At 36.7% G+C, this 19,302-nt stretch overlaps 1 protein-coding gene across 2 annotated transcripts in view; it reads right to left on the reverse strand.

Annotated features, from left to right (window-relative positions):
• LOC114650326 (SR-related and CTD-associated factor 4-like) overlaps positions 1 to 19,302 on the reverse strand; it is a 381,518-nt gene that overhangs the window by 253,114 nt on the left and 109,102 nt on the right. For both annotated transcript variants that reach the window (XM_051925744.1, XM_051925743.1), the window contains exons 9-10: positions 14,774 to 14,888; positions 4,343 to 4,519 (exon numbers count right to left, since the gene is read on the reverse strand). In XM_051925744.1, coding sequence (XP_051781704.1) covers positions 4,343 to 4,519; positions 14,774 to 14,888 — 292 coding nt within the window. The remainder of the gene's footprint in view (positions 1 to 4,342; positions 4,520 to 14,773; positions 14,889 to 19,302) is intronic.

The raw sequence follows: 19,302 nt of genomic DNA on the forward strand, positions 1-19,302 counted from the left end.
TGAGTATGGGAAAAGCGCTATATAAATAAAATGTTATGTTCTTCAGCAATTTTCCCCTTTTTTCAAAAACAACCTACTAGTTTGTCTTAATGAGCAGGATATTGTGCATGAAGAATTCATTCCAAATCCTGTGCAAAAGGATCTGTTCAACAGTGAAATTAATTCACTCAGAACAAATAAATACTCTGAGATATAGGAGACAAACAAGGAATTTGAGAAAATATTTACAATGAAGAACTCTTCATACGCAGCACTCAGGATGAATATATGTGTATATATTGCATGCTTTTTTCATATTTTGATCTCTAAGTAACAGCGCCAGCATAAATTCACACCCTATCTGACGCTGTTCATTTTCAAATAATATTGCATTAGTGCGATGATGTTTTCACATATATTGTCTCTTTCTTTCAGGTGTGTAATAGAAACCACAGCATAGAGAGAAGTGTGTACATTGTAACAGGTACACACGTTGTAAATGTAGGAAGGACGATCCTTGCGTGTGTTCGAACTGTTAACATTTGAATCTGATGATTGCATATAGCGCTGAAGTTACTGCTCTGTACTATTCTTTCCTCTGCATGTCCTGGAGTACAAAAGAAACAGCATACAGCAACATGTGGGGACTGGCAAGATCGGGGAAAAAAAAAAAAACACGTGGTCACTGATTACAAACCGCAAGATGTTATGCGAATAAATATGAATAATATGAATAATGTTGCATCCATCCCACAAAGTTTTCCGAGATGTACTATACAGGTCATAAAATGAATAATTCCAAATATCATATACAGGTATACCTATGTCTCTGTTTTTTTGACATCATAGACCATAAGGTGCATACTAATTCAGTGTGAGCAGGAACATTCAATAAAACTGAATAAAAAAAAAAAATAAAGTGACGGTGAGATACGAAGGAGGCAGACTCGCCAGCGTTTGTGTGTTAGCTTTTATCCCTCCAGATGAGAGAATGTCCAGTTCCATTGTCTCAAAACACCACTCACATCTCCAGTTATTCCCAGTTTCAAATAAAAACTAACTGCATCAGATCCCTGGGTGGGGGGGGGCGGTAGCATGTATCGTGATCGTGATTTAGAGAGAATAAAAAGTGAAAAAAAAAAAGGTAACTTTTACAAGTCCTATAAATGTACACCGTGTGTTACAGACGCAAACCAAGTGTATGTGTGTACTATATAATATTAACAATAAGAGCAGCTCACTACTGAAAACGGCAAATATAGGAGTGAGTCAGGATCGAACCGGGGACTCTTGATTACAAGTCAGCAAATCTTACCGCTACGCCACGGAAGCTTTTGTCTTTTCCTTGAACCTTTTGTGAAAGTGTTTACTTGATCTTTGGACTTCAGGCTTCATACATTATATAGTTTCTGCCTACATTTTGTCATTTACTACTAAAATATGAAAAAGGTTTGTTTTAAAAATGTGTTTACACAGATTACTGTAGAAACGGAACACACATGAAATGCGTGTGTTCCAAATAACTATCTATTATTTCCACTCTAAAACTCCACTTCACCCCAGATAATCAATCAAGGCATGAGCTGGGAGAAGTTCGTGCACGTTCTAAGTCGGTGGGGGGATGGAATAGCCGGCTGCTTGCAGCTTGTCTTTATTGGCACATTTAGAGGACAAAATACACTGGCAGAGAGGTGCGAGCGGATTTAAGGTGGGCCGGATCTACGAGTTTTTTCATAGGCTCTCGTAATTCTAGTGTTAAGCCCATCTGGGAGTACACCACAAACAGCTACTAATGGGTTAGGAGTGATTGCGACACCAACGTTGTCTAATAGGCATTTACAAATTTTTGTCCAGAATGATGTTAATTTGGTACACGCCCAAAATATTTTAAACGAAATAAATGTGCTTGATAAGAAATATTTTAAGTTGAATAATTGAATGTTTTGAACATATGGAGCCAGAGTGAACTCCATGTGTGGCTGCCTTACACTCCGTTTCTAAAATGTTACTGATACTATACCCACTGTACTCTGACATCTTTAAAAGGATAGAAATGCTGTCGGACTCCCCAAGACTGATCAATATCTCTTCTGGAATAGAAATTGGTGGGAGGTGAGGAAAACTGGGCAGAATGCGTTTAGCAAAGTTTCTAATTTTGAGGTAGTGGAAAAATTGTGTTGATGTGAGATAAAATTTAGAATGAAATTGTTCATAAATGATTTAATCCCATACATTTTCTAGACATTAAAAACTGTCTGTATTTGAGCGGGTGGAAAGAGGTGGTTATCATGCAGAGGTGCCAAAGATAAAATATTCTGTAAGTTGACGTGCTTCCTACATTGGTTCCATATTCTAAGTGAATTAAGGACAATTGGGTTGTTAGTGTATTGAAAATACCTTGTATTTACTGGTGTACAAAGCAAGGAATATAAAGAAGTACTACAGAATTTAATTTCTATTGCAGACCAAGCTAGTGTGTGTTCATCTATTTGTGTCAATGTCCAGGTTTTTATAGCGTGTATGTTTACCGGCCAGTAATAAATTTGAAAAATAGGTAAAACCGCCTTCTGATTTAGGCTGTTGTAGGGTCGCCTTTTGAATGCATGGATATTTCAAATTCTAAATAAATAAGGTTATGATTGAATCTAAAATTCTTAAAAAAAGATTTGTTCATGTATATGGGGATGTTTTGAAATAGGAACAGAAGCTTAGGGAGGATATTCATCTTGACAATGTTAATTCTTCCTGCTAAAGTAAGATGGAGGGTAGACCACCTATGCACGTCTTGTTTAATTATGTCCATGCAAACAGCAACATTTTGTTGAAAAAAGTGCTTTATATTTACATGTGATGTTAACCAATAGGTATTTAAACTGATCTGCAATGATAAAAGGGAAGGTTGTCCAATCTAATGGTGTTTGCTACAGAATTCACTAAAAAGAGTACACACTTTTGTTCAAATAAATTTTGAGTCCAGATATCTTAAAATTCTATTAGTGATGTTAGGGCTGTAGGCACAGAATTTTGTGGGTTTGATATATAGAGTACAATATCATCTGCATATAGTGATATTTTCTGTTCAAGTCCTACTCTGAAAATCCCTTTTATCTCTGATGCATTTCGAAAGTAAACAGACAATGGATCAATGGCAATTGCAAATAGCAGTGGTGACAATGGGCATCCTTGTCTAGTACCCCATTCTAGCTTGAAGTAGTCCGAGATAATTTTGTTAATACAAACTGAAGCTTCAGGACTTGTGTGCGGTAGTTTAATCCATGGACAAGTCTTAGGGCCAAACACAAATTTATGTAAAGTGGTGAACGGGTAATCCCATTCAACCATATTAAATGCTTTTACTGCATCCAAAGATAAAATGATCCCCGGAGTGTTAGACTTTACGGGTGATTATATTAAATAGGTGTTGAAGATTGGAAGCCAAACGTCTACCTTTAATAAATCCGGTTTGGTCTTGTGATATTACTAAAGGGAGCACTTTCTCAATCCTTCTAGCTAGGGCTTTGGAGAGTATCTAAACATCATTATTCAGAAATGAGATTGGTCTGCATGACGCACATTGTAATAAGTCCTTATTTTTCTTAGAAAAAAAGGTAATTAATGCTTGGTGAAAAGTTTGAGGTAGAATTTTTTTTTTTTCTTAAACACAAGATACATGGAGTACTAACATCACAAATGCACAAAATGTAAAGTGAGCAGCAACGTAAAATCTGAGGTGGAGTATTCTTATAGTGCACATGCTTGAAATTCTTTCCTTGGCTGCTAAATCTCTGTGATGTTACACTGGCCTCACAAAGTATGCAAAAATATGCAGCACCTAATTTGCAGCATGAGGCCTGATACAGAAATCAGTATAGGATAGTGTTTCTTTTCAAGGCACTTTCACGTATCACAACACAAGCCAAAATATTCAACATGAGCTCTCCCAAGATCTGCAATCTAAACACATACTGCTGTGCCAGGAGATCATCCTGTTTCACAATGGTATCTATGTAGTGCATTAAAAATATACTGATTATATTTTTAGGTTTCTGTTAACAAACTGCATGTTACACATGCTATTCTCCATGACTGTGCAATTGTGTCTTGCAAAGGACTAGTGTACCGTCCACCACAGGTACTACTTGTCAACCACGGAGATCTCTCAAATATCTAAATGCAACTAACTATTTAGGATTAAATCTATGGTCATGGACCTTCTACACACTTTTCATGACCACTGTTCTCCTTATCTGGGCCTGATATGTGAAAATCCTGCATATTAACTTCGATTCTATAGAATTCACTGAAAACATCTATTATTAACAGTGTTAAAACCGATGGGAAGAAAATATATTAAATAACTTACTTGCTGTGAAGGCTTCTGGGTAAATGGTTCATTCTGAGGTGTAAAATTTGGTGGGAAAGAAGATACTGAAGTTGTCGGAGGAGGTAAAATAGGTGGCACTGACTGAACTACTGGAGGAAACTGAGCAGGTGGCATAAGACCATATCCATGTATTTCTCCATTGGGTGGAAGGTGAACCTAAAAATGAAAATACCGTTTCAGTTTATAGCAGGGATTATACAGGACAGCAAACGAACAAATGGGTACATGTAATAATAGAAATAAGAAGAAAAATATTTTAACCAAGTGAAATGCAAAGCAAAATTTAAAAAAAAAACAGCATTAAATTCTGTATGGCACCAGCTTTGCTAAGGAATTTTTAAACAAACAGCTATCATAGGTGTTAAATTAAAATTTAGGGAATTTGCAGGTCATGCTCAGTTTTCCTAGGAAATTTTGAAAACACTAGCAGTTATCAAAGGAGATTAAAAGGCGTTTAAAATATAGAACTGCAAGATAAAACCATCTTATGACATAATGAACTGAGGAAGCATGTACCAGAAATTAAAAGACCCATTATCCGCAGAAATCCGCGAACCACCAAAAAATCCGCAATATATATTTAAATATGCTTACATATAAAATCCGCAATAGAGTGAAGCCGCGAAAGGCGAAGCGCGATATAGCGAGGGATTACTGTATAAATATAATTATAAAAAAGTTTTGTTTTTTTTTTGTTTTTTTTTTAAACAGATCTATGTACAGTGCCCTCCACTATTACTGGCACCCATTGTAAAAATTAACAAGAAAGTCTAGAACTGAAAAAATAAGAAACAACTGACTTAATACAGAACACAGAAATGTGCCCTTCTAATGACAGAATGCCTTCTGCAACAGAAGAGTATTTATTTGCATAGTATACGATCAATTTACTTCAGAATAAGAACAGAGGCTCTTTCAAAGGCTGATAAGCTGTAGATTTCAGGAAAAAACTGAATGCTGATCTGTTTGTCACTTTGATATGAAAGAATTCTGATAAATGGGAGAGAAGCTGCGCATTAGCAGCAAATTTTAAAAATGGTTTGCCACGGAAATCCCATGGGCCCTAACAATTATCTGTGGCACCGGACTAAAATTTAGGAGTAATGAGCACATGCTGGTGATTAGACTTTACTAGCCATGTGCGCCCAACTACGTTGCGCATGTTAAAGTTGTCTGTGAAGGGCTCCCTGTTTAAACGCAGCTGCCAGTCGTGAACTGGGCCCTTCATCGCACAGCATTATGATTTTTTATAAGGGAAACAAAATTACAAAACAAAACTCTTGGACATTGATTCAATAGGAATGGCCTACTCGGAATCACTGTCCGAATAGTAATTATGTGGTGGTGGAGGAGCATTTCTGCTTCTCTCCGTTCACAGTCCGTCTCGTTTTCATGACGCTGTCATTTCCTGTCACGATCTCTTCTCAAACTTTCTCCAATCTCGCAGGTTGCTTTGTGGCAATCCAAAGAGTAAGGAAGAAGCAATGCTTCTTTCTTGAACTCCAAACGCCGACTGATGGAAAAATCACAGAAGTGTGCCCGACTTATATACTCTGACTGCCGACTCCAAGAAGTGGGTGAACATTCGATTTAGACGAAGTGCTGCCAACAACGGTCGATAGAAACTCAAAAAACCACAGTCTCGACAACGAATCAGGTGTCGACGCCAGATCTAAACACAAAGAGTGCTATCGACAGGGTTTGTAAACAAAAGTAACAACCAAGGTGTTGTGTATTCAGCCAGTACAAACAGCACGTACTCTCCTTTAGTTCAATCGTCTTTAATCACCACACTCCAACCTCATCCAATGATCCTCCCCCTCACTTCCTCTCCTCCTCCATCACTACAGCCCTCAACTGAACACAGCAGGAACACCACACAAGGCAGTGAATTCGCGGACAAACAAAGATCAAGATCCAAATGAAGATTATATATAAAGATTATCTGGACAGGAGCAGGCAGTCAGAGTGCAGATGAACCTCTGAGAATTTTTTTGGACTATCCACACACACACACACACACACAGTGCTCAAAAAATAAGGAAACATTTAGTCATTGCAATCTTACACCAAGTCAATTGCAGTCTAACACCAAGTCAACTAAGCTTCAAGGAAATCAATCTGTTCAGTTATGAAGCATAAGCGATTGTGAGTGAACTTCACCTACTTTAGAGCAAATGACAACAGGTGCACTGACTGGAGAGGCAACACCAAGGTAACCTCAAAAAGAGAAAGATTTTGCAGAATTGCTTTCTTCTTAACCTTCCTGACTGATTCTTTTCCATTTGTATTTTGCTAGTGTCCTTGTCACTACTGGTAGCATGATGTGGTACCTGCAGCCGATTCAGGTTGCACAGGTAGTCCAGCGCCTCCAGGAAGGCACATCCATAAGTGCCATTGCAAGAAGGTTTGCTGTGTCTCCCAGCACAGCCTCAAGAGTACGGACGAAATACCAGGAGATGGGCCATTACACGAGAAGAGCTGGACAGAGCCATAGAAGGACATCCACCCAGCAGCAGAACTGGAATCTTCTTTGTGCAAGGAGGAACAAGAGGAGCACTGTCAGAGCCCTTCTAAATGACCTCCAGCGGCTGCTAGTGTGCGTGTTCTTCACCAAACTGTCAGAAACAGACTCCATAAGGATAGCATGAGGGCCTGACGTCCTCTAATCAAGCCTGTGCTCATGGCCCATCACCATGCAGTTCGACTGGCATTTACCTGAGCATGCCACAATTAGCAGCTTCACCACTGGCACCCTATTCTGCCGGGTTCACACTGAGTACGTGACAGACATTAAAATTAATTACTTAAAATTAATGTGTTTTCAGCACATCTGACGCCCTAACAAAAATCCATTTTCTTAACCCACTTATCCAGGGCAGGGTAGCAGGGCAGCTGGGGCCTATATACCTGCAATCGTTGGGCAAAAAGCAGGAAAAACTCCAGCACAAGGAATCCGTAATTCTTGGGAGTAAAAAAGGCCAGTTTAGCAAAACCAATTTATCTAAACTGCATGAATCTGGACTGTGGGAGAAAACCAAACCAACCCACCAACACATTAGGGTGCACCTGGGACATGTAGCCTGGTGTCCTTATTGCGTGGTATCAGTGCTAATATTTTGCCATCGTACTGCCCACATCTTAATATATGAAGTACAAATGAAAACACTTTACATTCATTACAACTTATGAGAAGTCCTCAGTGGCTTTAAAAATGGTCAGCTATATTTGAACATTTCAAAATATAATGAAACTAGCCTCACCAAACTCACTTCTGTAAATGTACTCACTTTCAGAACAATGGTTTTGGTACGTTCAGAGTGGACATAAACATTTACATTGCCTTGCTACTAATAAGCTTAGCAAGTGCATTTACCAGAGTAGTCAATATACTTGTACTAGAGACTAAATTTTCAGAAATTAAGAGAAATTAACTGAGTAGTTTTTGAAACACTGCTTTGTTAATGTTATTTTGCTGTTGTTTCACATTGTTGTGATGTATTTCCCAAGCCTAACATTTATTATAAGTAAATGAAAAATAATAATTAAATTACTGTCTGATTAGATGAATTTAAACAAGATGCTTAAAAGAAAGAAGCTACCCTCTGACAGAAAGCATATGTTCCAAGTGAAAAGTATAAAAAGTCTCTAGACTGCTTAGAGTTTTCAGAAACTAGTCTTAACTGATAAGATGTGATGTTACAGTTATAGCTTTACAAGCTACTTTTCTGTAAGCGCTGAGTTGAGAAGTCTGCATCTGATCTGTTTTACAAGGGTGCTTTGGTACACACCTCTCATACCCCCTCTTATATGTATTTGATGTGCTCCTGATATGATTATAAAACAATGTCACTTTTGAATACAAAGCAAACTTTTATACTATCTATAACATCAGAAGCATGGGTTTTGTTGTATCAGCTCTGTTCAGAGATGGGAAAATTCTTCCATAAATTTTAGACACACAAGCCTTTCCCCTAAGGAAGAAAGACTTGAAGTGACAGTGAAAATTTGTAAAACTCTTTAATAACAGGCAGGTTGCACATCTGTTTTCTCTCCCTTTCCTTTCTTTATACAGAGCAATATTTTAATCATTAAGCAATAAAGTAATATAGCCTTGAAGATGTGGTCTCAACTCAAAACATGCTAGTTGGAATTACCAGTGAAAATTCCTGTGAAGCTGGAACACAACAACTCACTCCAACTATTACTGACTAGGCATGTTATTGACCATCACAAACAGAGTTAAAAAAAAACTATGCTAGGATGTTGTCACTCAATCAGTAAAATGTGATATGGGCAGTGATTTTCGGTCAAGTTAACGGACATGGTTCAGCAATGAGAACAGTGATGGTGGTTGCCAAATGTGACATAGCAAACCTAATGACTTGAAGTCCTGTAATGTGACGTCAGTTTGTTAGATAGTTTCAGATTTATAATCACTCCTAATCTTCAAATAGTAGTGTCTGCAATAAGAATGGATGGGACAAACTAACCAGAGATGCACTTACTATTACCTCCTACAAAAATTTTTTTTTTAATATGTTGACTAATTCTGAATTATAAAGAATTCTTCTCTAAGTCTTTTATCGATAACTCAATGGGAAAATATTTTATATTACCAAATCAGGGAAGAATTAATTATCTGTATTCTAAACTAAGTATGACAGGTACCTGCCAACATTCCTGTAAATTCCAGTTGTTTAATTATTATGAATTTCCTAGAGAGACAAATTTCCAATTTTATGACTGCTGGCAATTTGCTTAAAAACCAAAATGCACGTTTTTCTCAAATGATCTAAGGTGAACTGTAATTCAATTCTATAAACTTCTTTATTCTCATAAATATGGGACTTTATTCACAAATGTTTCTTACAGAGCAACGCGGTGAGACACTGTTTAAAATCTTTAGTTTACAATTTCACGTAAAGAAATTATTTTAAAAACGTTTACACTGCAGGTAAAGATGAGTACAAGATTTGTTTAATAAAAAAAAAAACCCCATAACCTTTGCATACATTTCCTTAATCTGACACTGGAAAAAAATTTAGAAATCCAACCTAACTGAAGTTAATTTATTCTGAGAGAAAAATAATCCCTCATCAAGAAATATTAACACATATCCTACAGTTATTGGCTGAGGTAAAAATATAAGGTGGAACAGAGGCCAAATTCCCTATCACTTCATCAACACTGGAAACAGAAAACAATTCAAATGATAGAAAAAGTGTGTTGACCCTTAAAAGTCAGGGAGTGGCTAAAAAAAATTGATACTCACCTGAAAATGCCCAAACCTACAGTTAGGGCAATAATTAAAAAGATAAAAGTCAACAGGAACTGTTTCAAACTTGCATGGAAGAGGACCAAAGTTTATTTTGCACTCACACATAATAAGCAGGATGGTAACATAAGTTTAAAAAGAAAAAAAAAGTACAGAAAAACAAGACAAAAGTGTTTTGTGCATACTTACACCTTTCAGGCAGAGCTACTCATCATCAGAACAGTTAGCCAGTTATTGGCGAATAATCTCACAGGGTGCGATAATTTACAAGGGGATATTAGCATAAAGGAAAGACCCGAGTGTGAGCAACTCCATTCCATCAGAGAGAGACTGCATCCAGTTGTAGCAAAGACACACCGCCCATACATCAGCCTGACTTTGACTCAAGCTAAGCCACCCGGAAGCCAAGCTTCCTCCCTTCTGTTTCTCTCCTGCACAGATGCTTCACTTGGTGATATTTTTCAGATTTCACATTCTGATGGAAAGTACTGTTTAAGCTTTTTGACTTTGAAACAAATGTGCATTTTGGGCTTTATAGTCAGACTCTGTCATTATACATTACTATCTACTTTCTTTGTATTTTTTTTTTTTTTAATTGTATTTCAATAAGCGCTGCTTTGGTTTAGATTTTAATACAGTCTGTTCACCTTGTGTTTTATTATGATCTCTGCATGGAAAGATGAAAACAGAACCGCAGTTTCTGATCCATTACTTTAGTGCTTTTTATATCATAAAATGTACTAATTTCCAAGATTAGAAGTGTTATAACAACAGTGCTATAAATAAAGTCACGCAAATCAAAAATTCTTAATTTTAGGGGTGCATGATTACCACAAAATTCAAAATTGATAATTACTGCCCTTATATTGTTACTGTTATTAATTTTGATTAATAGCACTACAAAGAATTACATATTTTATCTTGTCAACTGCCATATGCTGTATTTTCACACAGCACTAAAGAAATTTAACTTGGCAGTTTTCTAGGAAAATTGTTAAATGTTAAATTACTTGAAAATTTTTCAAGTTAACATTTACTGTTTAATTTTTGCTGTTCACAATTGAAGTACAGGACAGTTATTAAGAAGTGTCACATTTTTGTAAAAATTAAATACAGTACATTACTGATATTTAAATAATTATGGAATAAAATTTAAGCATAACACAATCATCTTTATTCCTCTACAAATTATGGTTATTTCAGAAAAATCAGCCACAACTCACCACTCAAAAATGTAAAACATGGAAAATGTTAAACACAGGAATGTTTAATTGAGGTTTTAGTATGATTTCAAAATGACAGTAATGAAATACTAAGAATTTAATGTAAATACAACCTCAAAGTCCTACCATACTGGTATGTAAATACATTACATATTAATACAATCATATGAAAATGTTTGGGAACCCCTCTTAATTCTTTGGATTTTTGTTCATCATTGGCTGAGCTTTCAAAGTAGCAACTTCCTTTTAATATATGGCATGCCTTATGGAAACAGTAGTATTTCAGCAGTGACATTAAGTTTATTTGATTAACAGAAAATATGCAATAAGCATCATAACAAAATTAGACAGGTGCATACATTTGGGCAGCCCAACAGAGATATTACATCAATACTTAGTTGAGCCTCCTTTTGAAAATATAACAACCTCTAGATGCCTCCTATAGCCTTTGATGAGTGTCTGGATTCTGGATGGAGGTATATTTGACCATTCTTCCATACAAAATCTCTCCAGTTCAGTTCAATTTGATGGCTGCCGAGCATGGACAGGCCTGCTTCAAATCATCCCATAGATTTTCGTCAGGGGACTGTGACTGTGATTTGTTTTCAATCCTATTTTTTGTAAAAATTGATCTATTTGTACGGAATGATTACAATAAGATTGATAAAAAAAAAAAAAAAAAAGAATTTGATGATATTGGGTTGAATTCATCTGACCCTTGACTTTAACAAAGGCCCCAGTCCCTGAACTAGCCACACAGCATGATGGAACCTCCACCAAATTTGACAGTAGGTAGCAGGTGTTTTTCTTGGAATACGGTATTCTTCTTTTTGCTAGGACCAAATAACTCAATTTTTGTCTCATCAGTCCAAAGCACTTTGTTCCAAAATGAATCTGGCTTGTCTAAATGAGCATTTGCATATAACAAGCGAGTCTGTTTGTGGCGTGAGTGCAGAAAGGGCTTCTTTCTCATCACCCTGCCATACAGATGTTCTTTGTGCAAATTGCGCTGAATTGTAGAATGATGTACAGATACACCATCTGCAGCAAGATGTTCTTGCAGGTCTTTGGAGGTGATCTGTGGGTTGTCTGTAACCACTCTCACAATCCTGCGCATGCGTTGCTCCTGTATTTTTCTTGGCCTGCCAGACCTGGGTTTAACAGCAACTGTGCCTGTGGCCTTCCATTTCCTGATTACATTCCTTACAGTTGAAACTGACAGTTTAAACCTCTGAGATAGCTTTTTGTAGCCTTCCACTAAACCATGATACTGAACAATCTTTGTTTTCAGATCTTTTGTGAGTTGCTTTGAGGATCCCATGCTGTCAAAGGGAAGCACAACTTGCAAATGACACACCTTAAATACCTTTTCTCATGATTGGACATACCGGACTAAGAATTTCAAGGCTTAACAAGCTAATCCAACCAATTTGGTATTGCAAGTAATCAGTATTGAGCAGTTATATGCATTCAAATCAGCAAAATTACAAGGGTACCCAAATTTTTGCACTGCCAGTTTTTCACATTTGATTTAATTTCATACAACTACAATACTGCTTCACTAAAAATCTTTGTTCGGAAAACACCCCAGTACTCAGATGTTCCTAGGAAATGAGACATACCACTGTTATCTTTTTTGTTGAAAGTAGAGTAAATTATTATGCAGGCTGAGAAGGGTTCACAAACTTTTTCATATGAATGTATATAGCAAGTTCAGTAGATATTTAGAGTGTAACATATTGTTAAATGATGTAGCTATTGTGTCATTTAAATAACTCGCAAGGATACACATACAGCACCATTAAATCAAAAAAAAAAAAAAAAACTCCCTACATGCTTACACAATATTCTATCTATCTATCTATCTATTTGCAGATTTGGGAATGATCTATGTAAAATACTGTAATATTGCAACAGCATAGAAACCACATTATGCACAGGATTTAAATGTCTAACATAAGAGTCACAGGACACTCAACCTGCCTCTAAGCGTAGCCTATGACCAAACCTTGGGAGTCAGGTTCAGTCATTAACGCAACCTTGTTAACCCCATTATCTGTAATCATGCAAACTTGCTGCTTTTCTTTCAAGCCCCAGCCAAAGCGCGAAACTCTTTGTCCTTGAGCAGTTGCTTCCCTGTTCTTCAAGTATACTCTTTTCAAGAATATGCTTTTCGGTGTAAATACCTCATTAATATGACAAAACATTATGCTCAGACATGCTGCCATAGTTCTATTCATCAACAAATCAGCTGTTGTTCCATAAAGCACCATTTGTTTCAGATCTATTTCAGATTCTGTTCATCATTTGTAATGAAGTAAAGGCAAAGGAACTAAGGAAAAATAATTAGGAAGGATTATTTATCCTTTAACCCGAGAATTGATTATTTTTAAAAACCTTCATTGTGCAGTTTTAATCACAGCCTTGTCTTATGATAAAATGCAATGATTTTGGTTATCTGCATTTGCTCTGAATAGCCTGCTTGATCCAGACATAGTGTAAACAAGTAATGGACAGCTATTTGTGTTGTGGTTCTAATATTACTGGGACTTTGTGCTACTTACTTAGCTTCATTTACTCTGATTCACTGAGTGATTTAATTTTAGATTATTGTATGAAAACTTGAGTGCAGTACTACGACCGTTTGCACAGTATACTTTTTGATCATCCCTGCTGTAAAATAAAATCTATATTACAGACAAATCTATTAATTTAGTACATAAAGGTGTACAAAAAGTGTCAAGTGTTCTACAGTAGGTTCAAAATTATTTGAAACCTCTCAGATTTTTCTGGAATCTGTTGCAACACAAGAGGGAAAAAAAATACTTTTCAGAAGGCATTTTTAGTGATCCAACTCCTAAATATGCATTCCGCACGGTCGTCTGTATAATCATATGACATAAATGCACTCACTTAGTGAATGTACTGTATATGTGTAAACAGTCATTTGCTGTTTACAGCAGTCAGCAGCCATAATCATGATTAATATACAATTAATTGTGCAGCCCTAGTTAACTCCTTATGATATAGAAAGGGTTACAATTTGTGATACTTACATGTTACTTTTTTTTTTTTTTTTTTTTTTTACTTTTAAGGACTTAATCCTTCATTTCTCTTGCACTGAAGCATATCACAGATTAGAAGACTAATTTTCTTCTACTCACACACCTTAATTGTAGCTCAGGCCTGATGTAGGCTTAAAGAAGAGCTTAACCATAGCCAACCAGGATGTGGGCAAATAAATCAGCAGTAACAGCTTGCAAATACTATAGTAAATTCAGCTGAGGTATCGTATTTTCTTTCTCTTTGATTGTTTAGGTTAGCATGCATACAGAAATTCACATTTAAAGTAAATCTACCTTTAAACTTAATCCTAGTTTGTTGTACACCAGTGTAGCTTCATTTTAACATGAAGAAATCATTTGGTAAATCATTTTCTCTGTAGCATTTGGGGTTGTGATGCACCTTTGAGAATACAGAAACAATGCATCTTGATGAAGTATTAGTAATATTTTGTTCAAAGTAAATATTAAAAAAGCTCCCAATGCATGTCCTCAGTGTATAAATGAAATACTGTAACCAAAATCATCGTATTTTTTGCCACCAAAAGTGTCCAACCTCTGATGAAGCACCCTCTTACCAGCTTTCACAAAAGACTGAGAGTATCATTTCCTAACAGTACTGTACACCAAGCAATTACTGAAACGTTATCTCACTTCCCCATTCTATACGGACAGTAATAAAATAAAGATGCTGATTGTTTTGTATTAGCAATCCATTTTTTTCACAATTAACTTTTATGACAATTTCAATTGTTACATCATTATTTGCTAATTAAAATTACCTGAAAAGCTAAAAAAATGTTTTGCTGCTTTAAATAAAAACAACACACATTCGTGCTGCGAGTACCTGAAGAGACAGATCCTGTTGCAGTCCTACCATATGCTGCTGAAAATGCTCCATATTAGGTACGTGGCCAGGATGCTGGGAAAATGCAGGTTGTGGTATACAATCAGGAAGGCCACTTAAAAAAAAGAGAAAATTAAAAATTATTTAAATTTCTTTAAACATTTCTAGAACAGCCAAAAAATGCGCTGGCAGCATGTATGTATCAGCAGTACTATCATCTATACCAACAGAAGATTAGAGAAGAAAAGTCTTCTATCATTAAGCTACCTCAACTGCATTAATGTAAAAATTCACTATGTGCTACAAAATAACTGGAAAACTTTGGAAAACCAACAGGTTTTTTTTTTTTTTTAAACCACACAGAGTTTTGTTTAATTTTAGTGTATCACAATAGTGTAGAAATGGAAATCGCAGTAGAATATTATTCATTATTGATATAACAGTACGATTCACAGAAATTTGATAAAGCGATTCAGAATCAGAAGCCTGTAAACATTTATACTGAAATCTGTATAATAATCACTACAATTCAAAATCTACAGGTTTAATTTTCAGTTTTTGCACATTATGTAGAGTCTCACTTCATGTTTTATGCTTATTCAGATGACTGCTTCTTAAATTTTAAGAGATGCGGTTTCAACAAAAGTATTGCCAAATAAGCATGGCTAATTTCATCTCAGCCAATGATTTGCATATCTATGTTTTTCTATATTAAACAAGGTATTTTCATACCTTGTCACAGTGCATGGAAATAAACAATAAGAACAATAAGAAGACTGAACTCCAAATATCAAATAAAGACTTCCACAAAAGGTAAAAAGAAACAAGAGTGATTTTATTCAAGAAAATAACCAAAGGAAAGGAAATCATTCCATTTACATATTGATGTCAAGGAGTAAAAACCCAAGCCCAAATATCAATCAACGGAAAGCCAACTTGTCTGATTGGCTGGTGCACAGATAAGAACTGTTGCCTCACAAGTAAAAGGTTGTGTGTTCGAGCCCAGTTTCTCACCGTTTTGAGTAGTGAGCTGCTATTATTAATACTATTACATAATAAAAACATACATTTGATTTGAGTCAGTAACGCCCAGTGTAAATTTTTGCTAACTGTAAAAGGTATCGCTGAAGGGATTATAAGCAGACACACAAATTGCTGGTGAATCATTTCTTCTTGATATCTTGTGGTCAAGGAACTGAACCAGCACTATTCAAATGTTAAAAAACTACTGGCACCTTTAGGCTAAACTGATCACAATCTCATTCTTACTCCGAGGTAAAAACAAGCCATTAGTAGATAACACCCTGTTACCGCCAAAATAGTGAGAAAGTGGAGCCTGAAGACTGAATTGGCTGTGATTGACTGCTTCCAAATGACGGACTGAAAAATAATTTGAGAGTCACATGGGGACAATATTGAGGGTCTCAGCCACTGCATCACAGACTTCAGTAACTTCAGTGTCAACACAGTGGTACCCTCAAAATCAGACAATTTTCAAAACAACAAACCCTGGATTACTAAGGTGCTAAAAGGTCTCCCAAGTGAAAAAAGAGCATTCAAATGCAGTGACAAAGAGGCTCTGAAGAACATACGTGTACTAAAGAAAACGCAGAAGGAAGGAAAGGAAGCTTACAAGGCTAAACTAGAAAACAAATTCTCTCAGAATAACATGAAGGATGTCTGGTACGGACTGGGTATAATTATTGGAATCAAGCAATCCAGGACTCATACGTTAAAAGGGGATGTGGACAAAGCTAACATCCTGAAACTGTTTTTTTTTTTGTTTTTTTTTTTTTTTATAATAGACTTTCCCTCCCACTGCCACCTTCTTCCAACGACCATTCTCCCCACTCCATTTCCACTACAGCAAACCCTACCTCTTCAACTAGAGTGGCCTGTGACGAGTCCACCTATGACCATCAATGCAAGCTGCAAATAACTGAAGTCCAAGTAAGGAGACAACTGAGGAGCTACATACAGGAAAAACTGCCTTACCAGATGGGAGTCAGTCCTCAAATTCATAAGGCATGTGCTGACCAATTTTGTGGTGTCCTCTATCACCTGTTCAGCTTATCCCTAACACTTTCAGAAAGTGCTGCTGCTGCGGAAAACATCCTGCATTATTCCTGTTCCAGAGATGCCTCTTCACCTAATGACTACAGGCCAGTAGCACTTATGTTTCATTTCATGAAGACCTTCGAGAGACTGGTCACGGACTGCAAGTCCTCCAGTGGTAAACCACCTAGACCCATTGCAGTCTACCTTTCAGACAAAGATTGGAATGGAGGATACAAATATCTATCTGCTCCACAAGGCTTATTCTCACCTGACAAACCTGGCAGCACTGTGAGGATTATGTTTATTGATTTCTCCATTGCCTTTAATACCATTCAGCCATTTCTGTTACGGGGTAAACTCAGAGATATGTAGGAGGATGAGTCAATAGCAACCTGGATAATGAACTGTCGGGCAGATGGCAGATTGAGAAACCAGTATTTGATACAGATGTGAGCAACACTGTAGCAACACAAGGAACAGTTGTCTCCTTTTCTCTTCATTCTGTACACCTCAGACTACAAATATAACACAAGGCGTCTGTTGGTCTGTCTGTCTATCTATATACTGCCCATGCCTGTATGCTGTCCAAGTCTCCCTGAAACAATTCAGCTAATTCAAACTTGCTTGATTTTTTACCTGGTTTGAGATCATCTGTAAATTTTTTTGATCAATTATTTAAAAAGAGCAGCAACTCCAGCACTGTTATCCGAGGGACACCACTTTTAACATCACCATACCCTGAAAAGGTTACCCTCACCATAATCCTTGCTTTCTGTGTTTTGGCCAACTTTGTACCCACCTACAGAGCAAGCCGTGAACTCCCATGTTGTTTAGCTTGATCGCTAACCTTACATGTAGTACCTTAATGAAAATCAGGATAACATCATAAACACCTTTCTGTTTGTAATCTTTTGTCGCTTCATCAAAGAGTAATTGGATAAACCACCATATACAGTTGCACTACAGCATCAATGCATAAGCACTAATAGAAAGCAAGGACACACATGTTCAAAAGATAGAAGGAAACTTATTTCAGATCCAGTAGCGGTGGCAGTAGAAACAGACAAACAACTAGCTGTAGATATTTAGTAACCCAGTTTTCTTAATAAGAAGTAAGCTGTGTGTAAAGTTTAACTTGATATAACAGTTCACAGCAGCCAAAAAAGTTGCAGCAATTAAGAGGGCAACAGTGTAAGTTTTCATTAATATGAAGGAATATAAGTGCATTACTGAAGAGCTTCATATTAAGGAAGTAATAAGTGTGGTGCAAAGTTAGAAAAATGGAGAGTGAAGACTAAAAAAAAAAAAAAAAACAAGCAGTCGAGGAGGAGATTATTACAAGAGCTTAAGAGGGCAAAAGGAGCAAAATAAGTAGTACATTTGTAATCTATCAAGTGAATAATTTTAATTATTTAAGTTAAATCTTTTAAATTTAATAAAGGTTGGACAGTTTTGTAAGCTAATCCCAAATTTTAAAAATTACACCAGTGTAAAGTCCTTTTGGACTTTGGACTTGTATAACAGCATGGAGGAGCCAGACATCCTTGAAAGCTATGTCTGAAGGTGGAGCCAGTTGATCTACCACCTCGAGCTCAGGGTAGCTGAACTGAAGGAGGGGTTGGCGGCAGGCCTGCATTGTAGTAGGGAATTGGTGCACCTGTTCCAGGTGTCCTTTAGAGAGATAGTGTGCACTAAGGAGGCACAGGAGGACACATCACACAGAACAAGTAGAGATAGGTGGGTCGCAGTCACCAGGCAATGGATGCGTACTGTCTAGGGCAGGGGTAGGCAATTTCGGTCCTGGAGTGCCACAGTATGTGCAGGTTTTTGTTCCAACCCAGTTCCTTAACGAGAACTCAATTATTGCTGATGAAGCACATATTGCTTAAGTGACATTTTAATGCTTCATTTTAGTGGTCTCGCTTGTTAAGGTTCTCCAACCTTAATTGCTTATTTCAATCTTAAACTGCTGCATTCAGTGTTTTAATTGCTCCTTATTAGCAATAAGATGTAAAACAGGGGTAGGCAATGTCGGTCCTGGTGAGCCGCAGTGGCTACAGGTTTTCATTCCAACCCAATTGCTTAATTAGAAACCAATCATTGCCAATCTCAGACCTTATTTAATTTTATGGCTTGTTAGTCTGTGCAATGTAAGGCTTTTATATCGTAGATTTTTTTCCTTTCCAAGGATATCATCCAAATGATTTGAAGCCTAAAACAGATCATTTTCAGTCTGTCACATTTTTCTATTAAGTGTTTTATTAAATCAAACCGTGCATGATGAACACACACAGATGTAATTGGAAAAAAGCTAGCTGGAGAACTGCTGGCTGCTTTGTCTTTTACATCTTATTGCTAATAAGGAGCAATTAAAACACTGAATGCAGCAGTTTAAGATTGAAATAAGCAATTAAGGTTGGAGAACCTTAACAAGCGAGACCACTAAAATGAAGCATTAAAATGTCACTTAA

The sequence above is a fragment of the Erpetoichthys calabaricus genome, chromosome 4 (assembly GCF_900747795.2).
Source record: "Erpetoichthys calabaricus chromosome 4, fErpCal1.3, whole genome shotgun sequence".
In the NCBI taxonomy this organism is placed as follows: Eukaryota; Metazoa; Chordata; class Cladistia; order Polypteriformes; family Polypteridae; genus Erpetoichthys; species Erpetoichthys calabaricus.